This window comes from Ictalurus punctatus, chromosome 12 (assembly GCF_001660625.3).
Source record: "Ictalurus punctatus breed USDA103 chromosome 12, Coco_2.0, whole genome shotgun sequence".
Classification (NCBI taxonomy): Eukaryota; Metazoa; Chordata; class Actinopteri; order Siluriformes; family Ictaluridae; genus Ictalurus; species Ictalurus punctatus.
Window position 1 is genome coordinate 30,356,211 of NC_030427.2, and position 18,254 is coordinate 30,374,464.

The window sequence follows — 18,254 nt, forward strand, 5'->3', positions numbered from 1 at the left end:
TCTCTCTCTCTTGGTCTCTCTCTCTCCCTTCATTTCCTCTTGCTCTCTCCCATCACTTTCTCCTCCGTTCAGTTAATTTTAGCAGAGGTAAATGCGAGGTCATCTTTCGGAATAAACAGTTTTTCGTCTCTGTCTGTCTCTCAGGCGTACGAGCGGTCAGAGAGTTCAGAGCTGACCTTCATCACTGAGCTGGTGAAGAAGCTCCTCATCATCGTCTCTCGCCCAGCACGGCTCTTGGAATGTCTGGTTAGTCCAAGTTTTCTCATCGTTTCAGACGAGCAAGAATAATTAACAACAACAAAAATAAAAAGATGTCATATTAAACACCATTGCATTATGGGTAACACATTTTTTTCTTTATATGCCAACGCATGTTATATTACAGATAATGTCATAACTTTGTGTTGCTAGCTAGGAACTTGCCTACTATTAGTATGATTAGCAGTTATCGTAGAGATAGCATCCTTCATTAATTACTACACTGGGCTAAAGCAGAGGACGAGGACGCTAGACACAATACAGATAACATGGATAACTCGCTAAGTTATAAAAATGCATTCGCTTGTGCAACTTGCCTCTCCACGTCTCCTTAATGCATCGCTGCTCAGCACTGCTCCGTTCCAAATCGAATTTCTGCCCTGGAGAACGCCGTCTTTATGCGCTATAATGTTACTGCGCGAGAGAACACAGCAGCAGCACAGACAGACAGACAAACAGAGACAGACAGACAGACAGACAGAGAGGAACCAGCCTGCGATCACATTTGCATTTAGATTGAAAGTCCTCCTTGCTGTGTGTGTGAGAGTGTGTAACAGCGATCAGTCTCCCCCACCCCCCCACCCTTTCTCCACACTCCGAGTTACTCATGCTAATAGTTCCCAGCGCCAGCGTCTGATTTAAAAGTTCCAGCCTCTCTGTCTGACATTAGGATAAATGGAAAATCCATAAGCCCTGCACGAACACTGCCAGATAAAAGCAGCAGCATCGCAGCATTATCAAAAATTCAGAGAGCAGCTTGAGTGTATCACAGACCACACAAAGTTTAACAAGAGGCCTACATCACACCAGCACATCATCTTTTAGGACGAGAGGGCCTTTGTTTAAAAATCGTTACACGTTAAAGTCCGAGGCTCTTCGCAGTGCGCTGAACAGGAAGTGTGTCACAACAAAACGTTTCCCCCTTCTGCGGTAGGAGTTTAACCCAGAGGACTTTTACCACCTGCTAGAGGCAGCCGAGGATCACGCCAAAGAGGGACACCTGATGAAGACGGACATCCCACGCTACATTATCAGCCAGCTCGGCCTGACCAGAGACCCTCTGGAGGGTGAGACACTGAGACACAGACAACAATACACCTAAGACATGTTCATGTGTAGAATTAAGCACTGTGTGTTGTGCTGCTAGGAGAAAATAATCAATGACAGGGCAGGTTTCGCTCTGTAGTATATAACAGCAGGGCCTGGTGTGTTTTATTCCCCTTACACCACGGCAATTATGAGTTACACGTCATACATATGATCTATTTAATGTTGTGGAACATCCATGAGACAAGACACTGGTCACCAACACTGTTCCTTCCTGAAGACTGTAGCTCCACATGACTGTCTAATCTCTGCCTTAAGAAGCTCTTGATCAGCTGAAACAGGTGTGTTAGAGTGTGGTTGGAGATGAAACCTGCAGGAAGGTACTGTAGATCTCCAGGAAGAGTGTTGGTGACCACCGAGTTCTCCAACATTATAGCAGCTCTAAACAGTCGTTCCTTCACCAGCTTCACTTTTCTCCTCTCTCGACCAATCAGTGCAGCTTGTCGTGTTACCGAGACGCTGTAGACTGTAAACGTCTCTGTGCTGAAGATGTTGGAGAATTTAAAATCCATAGCTTGAACTCTGACTCTTACAGAGCGCAAGCAAACTTGCACATGTTCTTTAATCTGTTTATACGGTGTGTCTGCTGTACAAGTCCCCGTGAACGAGCGGTTACTACTCAGACAATAGCGTATCAGAATGAGCGCATTAATGTACAGTAGAGCTACTGTTCTAGAAAATTCATCAACACCTTCTGACCAATCAGAATCCAACAGCACTGTGGTGGAAATACATGGACTGGTTTAACAACGCACACGCGGTCTCTGGTTTTTCAGAAATGGTCAATCTGGAGAGTTATGACAGTGAGGGACCCCTCACACCCGAGACGGACGACTCTACAGAGGTCAGCACACACACACACACACACACACACGCACACACACACACATACACGCACACATGCACGGTAATATATATGTGCACACAGCGTCTAACTTTACACTTTATGTCATCACGTTACCTACATTCCTAATCTCATAATTAATAACTGTAATTCGGTCACTTTACAGACCAACCAGTTTTCAGCTGCAGTACATAATAATTGATATATTTGTATGATTATAAGAACACATACATTTTCATGGGCTCGAGGAGTATAACTTGCCCATTTCTGAACTAAATATCCAAAAAGCTTATGGATAAGATGGTCGTTATATGAATACGATGAAGCTACAGTTAGCCCTGATGTTTCAGATTGAGGCCACTGAAGTGTTTAGCTTCCCAAAACTGATATATGCGGCTCTTTAACTCTGTGTTTCTCTTAGGGGAAGATGAAGGTGATGAAGCCTCCCGGAGAAGCCGACTTCCAGACCATCAAACTGATCAGCAACGGTGCATATGGGTGAGAAACGCTCCAGTCCCACCATGCAGTGTCTGTCCAGTCCTATAATCCTATATATCTCAAGTTCAAGTTCAAGTGGTTTTATTGTCATTTCAACCATACACAGTTGGTACAGTACATGGTGAAATGAAACAACGTTCCTCCAGGATCACGGTGCTACATAACACAACACACTAACCACATGAGACACAGAATTCAATAAGATCTACACATTTCTACATAAAGTGCACGTGCAGACGTGTGCTAACAACACAGGACAGTACAGTACTACTAAAACAGGACAATAGGCACAGTGAGTGAAGTGTAGCACCGAACAGTACACAGTTTTATTGTGGAAGTGTCTGATATAACAGGTAGTGCAAAAGAAAAGTACCAAGGAGAAACAATATAATTTAAAAATGGTATAAATGTAAACATAACATGCTATGACTTAGTATTCAACAAATTAGATTATTTCCATTCAAAATACATGCATTCATTCATCCAGGTATCCATCAGTTCTATCTAAAATCCATTTACACTGACAATTTGAAATGGAATGCTTCAAAAGAAAAAAAAACATCCAGTCCATTGAAATAGTTTACATCCCCCCTTTTTCTTGAAATGCTGAGTGTAAGTTAATATATATATATATATATATATATATATATATATATATATATATAAAAAGCTGTGTGTTTGCACGTGTGTTCAGGGCGGTGTACCTAGTGCGTCATCGGGAGACCCGTCAGCGTTTCGCCATGAAGAAGATCAACAAGCAGAACCTGATCCTGAGGAACCAGATCCAGCAGGCCTTTGTGGAGAGAGACATCCTCACGTTCGCCGAGAACCCATTCGTGGTCAGCATGTTCTGCTCCTTTGAGACCCGCAGACACCTCTGTATGGTTATGGAGTACGTGGAAGGTGAGACAAACCAAAACACACACACACACACACACACACAGAGAAAAATATTCAGTGTAAATGTCAAAGTCAAAGTCCTGTGAAGATTGGTCAGGAGATCTATAGGAACAAGACCTAATGCAATTCCTGCGAAATAGTCAGGAGGCTCATGTGTGAAGAGAAGGTCATACATTACTGGGAAACACATACTGATACCATTTTCTTGTGAGGGGGGGCCTGCACTAAGGCTTAGACTTACAGATATGAATACAACATAAAACTTGCCATGAAACAGCTGGGTAAACACAGACAAATTGATCAGGGAGAGCTGTTATCAGGGTGCACTCATCGACTGTCATCCTCCTTGGCCCTCTACAGGGACACTCTGGAGTGAGTGAGGACGTGGGAGTCACAGGAGTCCTCCATCTGCAAAGGCTCAGCACAACAATCATAAAATGATGCTTAGATAGATCACTTGCTTTATAAACAGGAGAAAGTTTTATGGCCATGCTGCCAGATGTTCCGTGTGTGCTTGTTAGAGAACCTGTATAAATAAGACACTTTGCATGCACAAAGACGGAGCAGGTCAATGTTCCTCATCAGCTGCTTCCTCAGAAAGGATGTTTTGTCATTATTTAGGCTTATAAAGGTCACAGTTCAGTGGTTTAAGTAGTGTTTAAGAGTCCCAGGAGACTCACGCATGCTACATCCACAGTGATTTTAACAAACTGTAGGTACATACTGTGATTCAGTGCTGGATAAAAAAATAAATATATATTCCTTAGATAATCCTCATTTTGTTACACACACACACACAAAAGCTAAATTAATTTCTTTTCTCTGCAAATAGAAAACATGAACAAAGAGAAATTTTCCCAGGGACACTTGTACAGTAGGAAGTATATGTTTGTAGAACAGAACATGAGCAGTAACTACAACTCCATGTGTGATAGGAGGAGACTGCGCCACACTGCTGAAGCACATCGGAGCTCTGCCTGTAGAGTTGGCACGCATGTACTTTGCAGAGACCGTCCTTGCTCTCGAATACATCCACAACTATGGCGTGGTGCACCGAGACCTCAAACCTGACAAGTAAGACAGTGTAGAGTGGAGCGTGCACACTACCTAGGGTCTGTTAGTGGTGTAACGGTGTAGTACAATGTGACGTCACATATATTATATAGACTGTTATATAATTATACTGTATAGAAACAATCTGATAATATTCTCAAATGTCTGTCTCTCTCACAGTCACTCTCCACTTTTCTTTCTTCCTGTCTGTCTCTCTCTGTGTCTCTCTTTCAGTCTGTTGATCACATCTATGGGACACATTAAACTGACGGATTTTGGTTTGTCTAAAATGGGTCTGATGAGTCTCACAACAAACCTGTATGAGGGCCACATCGAGAAGGACACCAGGGAGTTTCTAGATAAACAGGTACACACACACACACACACACACACACACACACACACACACACACACAGGGTCAAACAAGTGATGGGCCAGGAGTGTGTTTTTGTCCAGATGACATGTGTCATTCTCTCCCTCAGGTGTGTGGCACGCCCGAGTACATCGCCCCAGAGGTGATCTTACGGCAGGGGTATGGGAAACCTGTGGACTGGTGGGCCATGGGCATCATCCTCTATGAGTTCCTGGTGGGATGTGTGCCTTTCTTTGGGGACACACCTGAGGAACTGTTTGGCCAGGTTATCACAGGTGAAAGACTAAAAACACACAAACACACACACATACACACACAAATTATATGTTTATCTAGCTTTGTACCACTATAATGCCGTGTGTGTGTGTAGATGACATTGTGTGGCCTGAAGGTGATGAAGCACTACCAGTCGACGCCCAGCACCTCATCTCTGCCCTGCTGCAGACCAACCCACTGCACCGCCTGGGCACAGGTACACTCAGAAACAAAATATAGATTAAAATAAGCTAGCTAAACTAAACCAGGCTAAACTCTGGTCACACTAGGCACAGGAACTCTAATGCTGCATTTACGTGTGTGTGTGTGTGTGTGAGCAGGAGGTGCAGTAGAAGTGAAGCATCAACCGTTCTTTGCTGATTTGGACTGGAACAGTTTACTGAGGCAGAAAGCTGAGTTTGTACCTCAACTCGAATCGGAGGAGGACACCAGCTACTTCGACAGTGAGTACACTGACCGTGTGTGTGTGTGTGTGTGTGTGTTATTTATTTAAAAGGTCAGTATGTGTGTACATTTAAGTTCATTTAACATAAACCACAAATGGTATTTATTTACCCACAGTCATTTATTTTTTAAGGTCAAATCCCACATGGCTTCCTATTTACTATACGCACCGATCAGCCATAAAATTAAAACCACCTGCCTAATATTGTGTAGGTCCCCTTGTGCCGCCAAAACAGCTCTGAGCCATCAAGGCATGGACTACACAAGACCTCCTGAAGGTGTGCTGTGGTTTCTGGCACCAAGACGTTGACAGCAGATCCTTTAAGTTGTGAGGTGGGGCCTCCATGGATCGGACTTGTTTGTCCAGAACATCCCACAGACGCTCGATCGGACTGAGATCTGGGGAATTTTGGAGGCCGAGTCAACATCGTGAACTCTGTCATGTTCCTCAAATCGTTCCTGAACGCTTTTTGCAGTGTGTCAGGGGCATTATCCTACTGAAAGAGGCCACTGCTATTAGGGAATAGCGTTGCCGTGAAGGCGTGTACTTGGTCTGCAACAGTGCTTAGGAAGGTGGTATGCACATGGCTGTCCACATAAAAACATGATTCACCAGACCAGGTCACCTTCTTCCGTTGCTCCATGGTCCAGTTCTGATGCCCACATGCCCATTGTAGGAGCTTTCAGTGGTGTACAGGGGTCAGCATGGGCACTCTGACCGGTCTGCAGCTATGCAGCTCCATACCCAGTAAGCTGTGATGCACTGTGTTCTGTCTCCTGTCTATCAGAGCCAGCATTAACTTTTTCAACAATTTGTACTACAGTAGCTCTTCTGTGGGATCAGACCAGACTGGCTAGCCTTCACTCCCCACGTGTATCAATGAGTCTTTGGTGCCCATGACCCTGTCGCCAGTTCACTGATTGTCCTTCCTTGGAGCACTTTTGGTAAGTTCTAACCAGGAATACCAGGAACACCCCACAAGACCTGCCGTTTTGGAGAAGCTCTGACCCAGTCGTCTAGCCGTCACCATTTGGCCCTTGTTAAAGTCTCTCAGTTCCTTACGCTTGCCCATTTTTCCTGCTTCCAACACGTCAACTTCGAGAACTGACTGTTCACTTACTGCCTAATACAGTAAATATACCTCATCCCTCGAAAGGTGTCGCTGTAACGAGATAATCAACGTCATTCACATCACCTGTCAGTGGTTTTTAATGTTATGGTTGGTCAGTGTATGCTAACTACATAGGGTACAGCATAGTAGCACTATAACCTGTATGTAGTGTCTAAATGAAGTAATCAATTGTGTAAATATATAAAAATAAAAATAAATTAAATCTAAAAGGTTGTGTAAATTGTACTTAAATGGCCACATCTACAGAATATAATCATGAATAAGGTAATTATTTTTATATTTAATTAGAGAATTAATAGAAATTTTATGTCATATTTGTCATGCATTTATTTTGAGCCTTTTCTTTCTCCAAAAGTCATTTAGACCAAAAGTTCAAGACGTGTGTTTCAATAATCATATTTGAGTGCTGGAGTGTTATAACTCCCCTCTCGCTCTCTCTCTCGCTCTGTGTGTGTTTTGTAGCACGTTCAGACCGTTACCATCACATTCACTCGTTTGATGAAGACGACACCAACGATGACGAGCCCGTCGAGATCCATCGTTTCTCCTCCTGCTCCCCTCGCTTCAGCAAGGTTACACCTCCTTTTCATCATTCTATCTGTACTTCTAGTTGTCTATCTCTTCCTCCTTCTACTCCCTCACACTCTTCCTTCCTTCGCTTCCTGTCTATGACCATAAGACTTGTTCTACTAACTAATTTCTATATTATAAGTTGATAAGGATTACGTGTAGTGTTTATTCACACTCAGCCTTGTGTGTGTGTGTGTGTGTGTGTGTGTGTGTGTGTGTGTGTGTGTGTGTGTGTAGGTGTACAGCAGCATGGAGCACCTATCCCAGCTGGATCACAAGCCTGTGGTGACCCGCCGGGAGCCGAGAAGTCATCGAGAGGACCGGGCAAAGAGGGAGAGCCTGGGCAGCTTCACTCTGAGAGACAAAACATGGAGGACTGGCTCTCCTGAGATGTGAGTGGAGCGTTTAAAATACATGCAAATGATCCATCATAATCACTCTCTTGGTGACTGAGGGAATTGCGTGCTGTGTGTGTGTAGGAAGCGCCTGTCCTGCTCAGAGTACTCCTTCACCGAGTCTGACTCCAGTCCCCCTGGTGTCCGCCGCCGTTTTTCTGCTCTCATGGACACACACCGTGTCTCTTCTCCTCTAGAGACGGACACGGACACACACATTCGCCACGCGCCGGTCAAAACCAGAGGGACGTCGCTAGAGGGCGCAACGATGGCATCTGGCTCAGGTGTGGGCGCCGCCGAATCCTCCACTGCGGCACTAGCGGCACATGGATTAGGTGTGTGAAGCTTCCCAGTGGTTTTAATCAAAATGTCAGTATCGCCATGGAAACAATAAACAAGCATGACGTGCACACTGGGTGGTGCTTCGCACAGAGCAGTTTCTATGGCAACATGCACATCATATAAAAATAAATACACTGGTCACTAACAGCTAACTGGGCTTAATCATTTTCAGAAAAACGATTTTGCTGTCGCAGATAATAGAATACTTTTTTTGGTCATGAGATAAATGAGGTTAAATATATTGTTACCCCCTTCCTCCTGTACACCTGAACGTTTCTACAGATAAACTCCTGAAGCCTGCAGACGCAGCTGTGACGTCAGCACCGTTCGGACCCAGGGCCCCGAGTGACGTGGTTCTGCGGCGAGCGCGACATCAACACCTCTCTACTGATGGAGAGAAACACACTCAGACTCGCTCAGGCACCAAGGTCATAAAGTCAGCCTCTGCCTCGGCCTTATCTGTCATTATACCCGCAGGTACCAGCAGGGGGTGCTAACCGCTCATTACTACACACCATTTCACCACTATTACCTTGTCTTGTTCATTATTTCCTTCTTTAATATGTATTTCTTTATTTATTTTTATTCTTCCTATTTTTTCTTTCTTTGTTCTGTCTTTACTATTTTTCATGTTTATTTTATATTTATATCTTTCTTTACTTCCTTATTTCATTTATATTTCTGCCTTTCCCTATTTATATTTATTTCTCTATATATTCTTATTTATGTACTTACTTCTGTTATATTTATGTGATTTAAGCTTTTTTTTTTTCTGCAGTGGAGCAGCATGGGACGTCCCCATTGGCCAGCCCCATGTCTCCCCGGTCCATATCATCCAACCCGTCGTCCCGCGACTCGTCCCCCAGCCGGGACTACTCTCCATCCGTCAGCACTCTGCGCTCTCCCATCACCATCCAGCGCTCGGGGAAGAGGTACGGCTTCACGCTGCGCGCCATCCGAGTCTACATGGGGGACACCAATGTCTACAGTGTCCACCACATGGTCTGGGTAAGAGAGCCTCACACACGCTGAAACACCAACACACCTTGCGTTGCCTCTTAAATAACTTCGATTCATTTACTGTTTCTACCACCCGATCACAGCACGTGGAGTGTGGAGGCCCCGCCCAGGAAGCAGGTCTGTGTGCCGGTGACCTCATCACACACGTGAACGGAGAGTCTGTGCACGGGCTGGTTCATACAGAAGTGGTGGAGCTGATTCTGAAGGTACAAGGGCCTGAAAGGGACATCTGCTTCATCATGTTTCTGAATGATTTGTATAGAGCAGTCATTTTAAAAACGCTCTGTTTTGTGCTCAGAGTGGGAATAAAGTGACCGTGACCACGACTCCGTTCGAGAACACGTCCATTAAGATCGGACCGGCGCGAAAGCCCAGCTCCAGGGCCAAAATGGCACGACGCAATAGGAAATCCATCACCAAGGAGGGACAGGACAGGTGACATGCACCTATTAGACGTTACTTGGCTATAAATTTAATTTTCACTAAAACCAGACATCAAACTTAAAAAAAAAAGTGGTTTCCATGGTGACTGATTAGCTGGTTTATCTATCATGTTTACATTGAGCAAGTTTAGATATGAATTCTATGACAATACTTTACATTCTTACCCTTCTTTTTTTCTCTTTCCCATCCTAATCCCCTATCCCTCTCTCTCTCTCTCTCTCGTACAGCAAGAAGCGAAGCTGTTTGCTCCGTAAGATCACTAAGCAGTCGAACCTGCTCCACACCAGCCGCAGTCTTTCATCTCTGAATCGCTCGCTGTCGTCCGGTGACAGTCTCCCAGGCTCTCCCACTCATGGCCTGTACGCCCGCTCACCCCCTGACTCCGCCCACCTCGGTCAGTGACTCCTACTATAATCTAGTGTACTACTACTGGACTGCTAGACGTTCAAAATGACCTGGAAGACTGAAACCCTTCACACACACACACATAATCTACTGTTTATTGATTAATAAGTAAAAGTCTTTTCTTAAAAGACTCCTGCTCAGAATGTTTTGTTTATTCACTTTGCTTGGAGCATTTCTACATAAGAATCTAACACAAGCTTATGTTGAATTATTCTTGGTTGTAAACGGATTAACAAGACACACTGTGTTCACGTAAAGAAGCCTCGGTGAAATGATGCTACACTGAAGTATAAAAGATCTTAGAGTTTCTGATGTTTGAGCCGCTGAAGCTGACGTGTTTTTTTTTTCCTCTGTTGTGGATATTAAGGAAGTGTGAGAAATAAAACTTTATAATTTACTTTGTTGTGCTATTAGTCTGGTATTTGTGGCCTAATATTGATCAAACACTGAGATTAATATAAACTATTATTAATGTTAACAATTATATTAACCAGACTGTTAATCCAGTGTTAGTAAGTCATGTTATTAATTCATATTAATAACCCATTTATTACCAAATTATATTAGTATATATAATTAATAAATCATTGTATTCATACATTTAACCTAGTATTATACTCATAATAACCCAATAGCCCAGTTATTAATGATTATTAGCCCAATATTAAAACAATAAACTCAAATTAACTAGATATTAAACTGGTAGCAATTATTACTAGTAACTATTAATCTCACATTAACACAAAATTAACCTTAACCTGACTATTTACCTAATTTAAAACGACATTGATTTAACCTTATACCAATATTACTTATATTAGGCAAATTTTAAAGTTTTGACCCAATGGCTGAACTACTTACAGCAGGGGTGTCCAATCTTATCTGGAAAGGGCCGGTGTGGGTGCAGGTTTTCATTCCAACCAAGCAGAAGCCACACCTGAGTCTATTGAAAGCCAAGTTCAACTGATTAAACAGGTGGAATCAGGTGTGGCTCTTGCTTGGTTGGAATGAAAACCTGCACCCACACCGGCCCTTTCCGGACAAGATTGGACACCCCTGACTTACAGCATTTCTGTGACCTTGAACCCATTATGTACCTGGTATTAACAAGACATTATTCTTGCTATTCTAATATTATTCATATTATTAATTGGAATAATATCTAATATTATTTTTTAAAAATACTTCTCTGGTTATCTGCTCAGCTCAGGTGCAAGTCTGTTTGGATAAAAGTGTCTTTCAAATGAATAAATGTAAATGTGAAAAGTTTAATATTAACCCAGCTGTATTATTTCTCAGTCTGAATTCCCCAGCACATACTGTTAACTATTACTATTGATATTAACATATTAACTAAAGATCTTATCCACATATTAACTTAGCTATTAACCTGACACTAACCAGTCCTTAACCAGACCCTCTCTCTTTCTCCTCCCCCTCTCCCCTGTCTCTCTCTGTGTGTCTCTCTTTCCTCAGGCATGTCGTCCCAGAGCAGCTCCCCAGCGTCCTCCACTCCAAACTCTCCAGCTACGTCTCATCACATGCGCCCAAGCTCTCTACACGGCCTGTCCCCTAAACTGCAGCGGCAGTTCCGCTCATCTCGCTGTAAATCAGCCGGGAGCGTCCCTCTCTCCCCACTGGCACACACTCCCTCACCAAGCACGCCCAGTGCCACACCCGCTTTCCCCGCCAAGCTGCACTCCTCGCCGCCAATAACACGGCCCCGCTCACCTCTCCTCACACGGGTGCAGTCGACCGAGAAGCCGGCTCCGCCCTCTCCCCCATTGTTTGCCTCCTTTCCATCGACAGCGGAGAAAAAAGGTGGCCTGAGGAAACATGGCGTGGAGGAATACCGCATGCTGCAAAGCCTGCTGGAGATCGAAGGTGAGAACACACTCTCAGACACGCTTCAGGCGACAAACAAGCAGGACTCGCCTCCCGTTCCTGACTTGACACTAAGCAAGAAGGACAAACCATCTGAAGCAACAGGAACAACAAGTTCTTCTCAAATGCACGATTCCATCAAAGCCATAACTACGGCAAAGCCAGACAAATTTGCGTCAAAGAGCCCGGCTATGCAGGCTTCAACCTCCGATGTGAAAGAAAAACCTGGAGGAAAGATGCCATTACTGAGCATAGACACTGTTGTGCCAAAAACACCAGAGGGGCAGGCTGAGGGTGGAAAAGAGCGAGAAAAAGGAAAAGCAGCATGGGAGAATGACTCGAAAACTAAACCTGGGCTCGTGGAATTGGGCAAGTGTGTGAAAACCCCCCAAACAGTAGAGGTTAGAGTGGAAGTCGGGAGCGGAGGTGGCAAGTGCAAGGCTAAAGCTCCAGCACCTCCAGTGACGGACGTAGGTGTACTCCAAATGAAATCCAAAGAGGAGAAGAATTCGGTCCATTCCGGTTCGATCCGAACCCTCCGAGACGAGCGCTCTCACTTGGAGGTTTTGGAGGAAAGCCCGGCTTCCCCGTCTCCTTCCACTCCATCTCCCAGCACTGGAAAATCCCGCACCATCTCCCCCGGTGACCGCTCGAGCTTCGTCACTCAGCTCACCAGCGTGGCCAAAACCGTGCTCGGGCCCATGAAGTTGGGATCACAGGACGGGGGGAAAGGGAAGGACTCGAGCACCAAAATGAGCGAGGACAAGCGGGCTGGGACGTTGGGCAAATCTGAGGCATCATCTGGGGCCTGGCGCATAGCTACGGGAACGTGGCCTGGACCAGGATCCTCCAAATCGAAGAGCTCTAACAAGCATTCCTGAACTTCCTGCTTGTGACGTTTGGCGAGAGATGTGAAGTAAGAGATACTTAAGCGATGACCCAATTCTTCCACAACCACCAAATCAACACTTATCCAATACAAAAAAAGGTGCTCTCAGTCTGTTGTTGTTAGATGCGTGTGTGTGTCTAGACGGTTTTTAAAGATGCAGTATGTAACTTTTAAGGATTCACAGAAAAACATTTTGTAACCTTGGTAGTAGCAAGTAACACGTCTGTTTACATTCAATTAATATCAAAGTAATGCCCAGGGTCGTGGTGTCAAGCCTTGATGACCTTTGACCTTTGAGTCAGAATAACTCATTTACTGTTTTAGGCTTTTCAGGGCAATGTCTGGATTTTGCAAAGTTCATTAAGGGTTAAGTTAGATTTAGTCAGTTAGTCGCACATTTGACCATGTGACGTCAGTTTGACAAATGTTAGCTTGATAGCAAATTTAGCTACAAAGTAACACAATTATCAATTGCAATTATCTTTATTAAAAAGAAGTTATATACTGCAGCTTTAATGTAAATGTAACACCAGATTAGTGTACAGCATAAAAAGCGCTGTCTGTGTAGCTGCATGTTAGATATTGTGAATAGAAAAGAAATTAACAGAGAATAGGATATGTAAAAAAATAATAATAATAATAATACTACGCAAAGACCTGATGCTAGTGAACATAGTACACATCCGATTGTCATAACTGCCCGGTCTCTATAGCAACAGCATGTCTGTGATGTCATATCAAATGCTCTCGACACTGATAGGTGGCAGAACCTGTCAATCATCTCTCTATAGCAAAATGACAAATAAATAAATATATCAGCATACTTGAAGATGCACAATACACAATCTGAGGTTTGCTAATAAGGTGGAATGAACGCAATGCTATATTTCAGTTCTTACACTCGTAAACACCTGATTGGTCCTGCAACATTTCCAGCTTGCTACTGATCCATTTCCTTAACGACACCTGTGGTACACACAGAGAGTGGGTGAGGCGTAAATGAAGTGTTTAATGTCCCAGAGAATGTGGAGTAAAATAGTAAAATATTTTAAATGTTTGTATGACACCACAGCGAGGTGTTCTATTAAACTAATGTTCTAGTGGGCGTGGGCAACTGTTCTAATGAGCAGGCTTGATTGACAGCCTCTTTAATTAAGACTCCCAAAAATCAGGATTGTTTAATCCTCCATTTACCAACTCCCAATTATAGTTATCACAGAAGCTACACTTTTAGTACATGAGCTTTCTCTCGCTAATGTTGGCTTTCTCTGTTGACTTTCTCTCGCTAAGGTTGGCTTTCTCTCTCTCGCTAAGGTTGGCTTTCTCTCACTAAGGTTGGCTTTCTCTCTCTCACTATTGTTAGCTTTCTCTCACAAAGGTTGGCTTTCTCTCTCTCACTAAGGTTGGCTTTCTCTGTTAGCTTTCTCTCTCACTAAGGTTGGCTTTCTCTGTTAGCTTTCTCTCACAAAGGTTGGCTTTCTCTCTCTCACTAAGGTTGGCTTTCTCTGTTAGCTTTCTCTTGCTAAGGTTGGCTTTATCTCTCTCACTAATGTTAGCTTTCTCTCACTAAGGTTGGCTTTCTCTGTTAGCTTTCTCTCACTAAGGTTGGATTTCTCTCTCGCTAAGGTTGGATTTCTCTGTTAGCTTTCTCTCGCTAAGGTTGGCTTTCTCTCTCTCACTAAGGTTGGATTTCTCTGTTAGCTTTCTCTTGCTAAGGTTGGCTTTATCTCTCTCACTAATGTTAGCTTTCTCTCACTAAGGTTGGCTTTCTCTCTCTCACTAAGGTTGGCTTTCTCTGTTAGCTTTCTATCGCTAAGTTTTGCTTTCTCTTGCTAAGGTTAGCTTTCTCTCTCTCTCTGGTAAGCTTTCTCTCACTAAGGTTAGCTTTCTCTTGCTAAGTTATCTTTCTCTCTCTCTCTCTCTAAGGTCACTGAGGTTAACTTTTTCTATAAGCTTAGCTTTCTCTCACTAGGTTAGTTTTCTATCACTAGGTTAGTTTTCTCTCATTAATGTAAGCATTCTCTCTGAGGTTAACTTTTTCTATAAGTTTAGCTTTCTCTCAAGGGGTTAGCTTTTATTTGTTGCTCAGCATTTAGACAGTTTAAATAAAGACTCAGTACGAATAAAATCAGTGTGGGTGGGACAAACTGACATCAGCCTTGTGATCACACCACCCCAGGCACTGATTATTTTTCTTACTTAGACTCACATATTTTGGCTCTCTGGGGCTTTAAACACAGAATGTGGAGGGAAAATGTTAGAACAACTTTAACTTATGAATTATAGAAACAGAGAAAATTATCTGCTGTGTGTGTGTGTGTGTGTGTGTGTGTGTGTTTTAAACTCTTCCTACATATGCAATGAGAGATTTCTCCTTGTCTAATTTAACGTAGTTGTTTTTTTGGCACATTTTTCCTTTCCTATTTCTTACTTGACTACATTTTATACTGTGTGTGTGCGTGTGTGTGTGTGTAGATGTGATTTCCGACAGTTAGTAAGTGGCAAATAATGTTCAGATTTGCTTGTTTACACTGAGTATCGCCCTGCATCTTAGTTGAAATCCGGAATCCATCATGTCCCTAGATGAAGTGTATTTCCATGGCACGTTGTGCTGTCACGTTTGTGGTTGTTTTACAGTGCAGTCTGTAATGTTTAAAGGTTATATAGGCGTCATTAAACAATATCAATATCAAAACTTCATCACTGCCCTCCACCTTCACCGTTTATCTTGTGCAAAATGCAACGACACGATTACGATGTGCTTCAGTGCTCCGGAGATATAGTTCGGCTCTAACCTGCCCCCTTATGGACAAAGCTTTTAATCATTTAATCCTGCAAAACATGTGAGACCAACTGAGGCACAATGGAGTTCACTAGACTTCTGTTCACATTTTTCTGGCCCTGAAATCAGCCCCACCCTCCAGGTAGAACAGACCTGCTCAGCTCCTCCTCTTTTCCAAAAAAAAATCACACTACTGTAGGTTCAGCAGATAAAGCTCGTTAGTGATTATATTCACAAACATCAGAGTGCTCGAAAAGTTACAAACGGTCCCTTTAATATTTTACATGTATATTTTTGGCAGATGTTTTTATCCCAACGCACATTAGAATCCTATCCATAACAGTTGATGAAAAACCACTGCGATGTAAACGGCTTGGTCCACGTGTCAGAGCTGTAACTGTAGATAAATACGACATGATGAAGGATGACGGAAAACTGATAATGTGGTATTTCGTTTTGCGACTTCAAAATATTCAGCGTAACAGTAATGACATTTTCCTATCACTGTCATTATCCTATCTTTCATCATAAGTTATGACATTAGTTTCAGAAAATAAACATTTACAGAATGAATTCAGCTCAGTATAGTAAATATTTTTAAAAACGTATCTATGTTACTGAACAGAACAGCGAGATTTCCTTCTCCGATTAAGACACGCAATTGTTTAGATTTGTACCCAACAAGCTGCCTAAACGAAACACACAAGCACGTCATTTTTAAAGGTTAAAACGTGACACGATGACAATATCTTACAAATTCTCTCACGTCATATCACATTAAACACTTATTTATACACGTTTTATTTTAGCAGACTTACCTTCCAAGAGGTGTTGCTAAGGTACTGCGTGTTCTGCTCTGCTCTGTGGTAATGAACTCCTGTCGTAGATGATGTTGTGTGTGTGTGTGTGTGTGTGTGTGTGAGAGAGAGAACGGTTTGAATGTCTCTGGGTCTAGATTCATGTAGGCGTGCATTGTTTTCCACTTTGTTGTTATGGATTAAAAACCACTGTAAAGATGCACTTTATTTATCTCCTAGATTTAAAGGGGGTCCAAGCAAAAGTGACAAGGTGATGAGGCTCTGTGTGTGTGTGTGTGTGTGTGTGTGTGTGTGTGTTTTAGGAGTTGTAATTTTGTTTCCTCTACTAATATGCACTGTACAGTTAAATTTAATAAGTGACAGATGTTTGAGCCGAGTTGATGCTTGACAATTTGCATTTTTTTCCACCAAAATTGTTCCATCAATTTCCCCCCAAATGGCCACAGGTCGTTTCCAAGTTGTTCAATGTTTTGTGGGGTAAAAAAAAAAAAAAAAAAAAAAGCCATTTGCCCGTCACATCTCATTGACACTGACATTCAGGACATTTCCACCTGCTGGCCAAAGTGCTTGGACCCCTGGAACAGCAGTTTTCATTTGTTTACATATTGCTGTGGAGTTTTAGGTTATTTTTTTTTTTCTTTCTTTCTTTGTTTTTTTTTACTGTGTTACTGCATTAGCATGTTCATATTCAGATCCTGTACATGGATTTAATGGATTCTTCCTTTAAACAGTTAGTTTTTATTTTAATTTTTTGCATTTTATAATGGAATGCTTTTTTTGGTTTGTTTTTACTGTTTATTTATTTATTGTTTACAAGATTTTTTTTCCCATTTCATTTTCCTCAGGCAATGTTGTGAAGCAGTGAAAAAAGAGGCTTAAGTGCAGTAATAAAAATAAATAAAAAGATTTCAAGTGATTAATGTTGTGTTTCTGTGCATGTGTGCAGTACATGAAGTGTTTATACATGGTTTAAACATAGTCCACAGTTCTGTCTTTAACAGATTTATATGTGTGTGAATAAATGTGTTACTAACCTGTTCATGAATGACAGAAGAGCTGAAAGAAGACTTTCCATCACCAGCTAAGCGAACAGACGGTTAGCTAACTTAGCTACCTAAACTAGCCTCCGCGTCCCTCAGCACACACTAACCTGATTAACCCGAGTAGTTTACTTTTTTAAATATGTACCCGGAATATTAACATTAATACAGGCATTTTCACATGTCTTACCTCATTATCGGCTTTCTTTTCGACTGCTGGTACATTTTATGTTAAAAATAAAAGACTTTAAAAGTCGCCTCAGGGCTGATAGTGACTGGGATTTCCCGCTCAGCTCACCATTGCCATGGGAATCGGAGAAGCGCGTGACAGATAAAGCTCTGCAGATGATTGACATGACGATCCACCAATCACAGCTTAGACACTAGGAGTCACTTAGCGGGAAGCAGCTTCCTTAGAGCGACTGAACATTTATTCACCTGCTACTTTATACGTTTTATACGTTTTACACGTGACGCTACCGTCCCGAAAACATCCCAAAACATTCGTCACATCGTCCCCTGCTCTGTTTCTACCGTCCCCAGGACGTCAGAATGGTTAAAACTGATTATGCGTTTGTATCATTTCTAAAAACTTTTATGTGTTTGCTTGTTTGTTTATTTTTTTATTTATTTATCTAACACATAAATCTGAAACCTATAGCGCTATATAAATAATTAAACGCAACAATTATTATTAGACACGGGTTTTGTTTCCGCCTTTGACCTTTATTTGAATCTCTCTGATTGGCTTCCACGACTGTGACGTATACTGTTTCAG

At 42.5% G+C, this 18,254-nt stretch overlaps 1 protein-coding gene and 1 long non-coding RNA gene across 5 annotated transcripts in view; one reads left to right on the plus strand and one right to left on the minus strand.

The window, feature by feature from the left end:
* The window catches only part of mast1b (microtubule associated serine/threonine kinase 1b), a 27,630-nt gene extending 12,727 nt beyond the window's left edge, over positions 1-14,903 (plus strand). For 3 of the 4 annotated variants that reach the window (XM_017481574.3, XM_017481576.3, XM_017481575.3), the window contains 19 exons: positions 145-246; positions 1,193-1,325; positions 2,142-2,209; positions 2,631-2,707; positions 3,402-3,610; positions 4,543-4,681; positions 4,895-5,027; positions 5,144-5,309; positions 5,405-5,506; positions 5,631-5,753; positions 7,350-7,459; positions 7,695-7,849; positions 7,937-8,187; positions 8,477-8,671; positions 8,973-9,202; positions 9,298-9,420; positions 9,513-9,649; positions 9,886-10,052; positions 11,540-14,903. In XM_017481574.3, the coding sequence (XP_017337063.1) occupies positions 145-246; positions 1,193-1,325; positions 2,142-2,209; positions 2,631-2,707; positions 3,402-3,610; positions 4,543-4,681; positions 4,895-5,027; positions 5,144-5,309; positions 5,405-5,506; positions 5,631-5,753; positions 7,350-7,459; positions 7,695-7,849; positions 7,937-8,187; positions 8,477-8,671; positions 8,973-9,202; positions 9,298-9,420; positions 9,513-9,649; positions 9,886-10,052; positions 11,540-12,828 (3,909 nt within the window). In that variant the 3' untranslated portion in view covers positions 12,829-14,903. The remainder of the gene's footprint in view (positions 1-144; positions 247-1,192; positions 1,326-2,141; positions 2,210-2,630; positions 2,708-3,401; positions 3,611-4,542; positions 4,682-4,894; positions 5,028-5,143; positions 5,310-5,404; positions 5,507-5,630; positions 5,754-7,349; positions 7,460-7,694; positions 7,850-7,936; positions 8,188-8,476; positions 8,672-8,972; positions 9,203-9,297; positions 9,421-9,512; positions 9,650-9,885; positions 10,053-11,539) is intronic. The other variant, XR_008397619.1, reaches the window with a different exon arrangement.
* Positions 13,530-18,184, minus strand: LOC128634280 (uncharacterized). The gene is made up of 3 exons (XR_008397620.1): positions 16,437-18,184; positions 13,736-13,802; positions 13,530-13,621 (listed from the first exon to the last, which is right to left on the minus strand). It is a non-coding gene; the product is annotated as an uncharacterized LOC128634280 (long non-coding RNA).
* Positions 18,185-18,254: the final 70 nt, after the last annotated feature.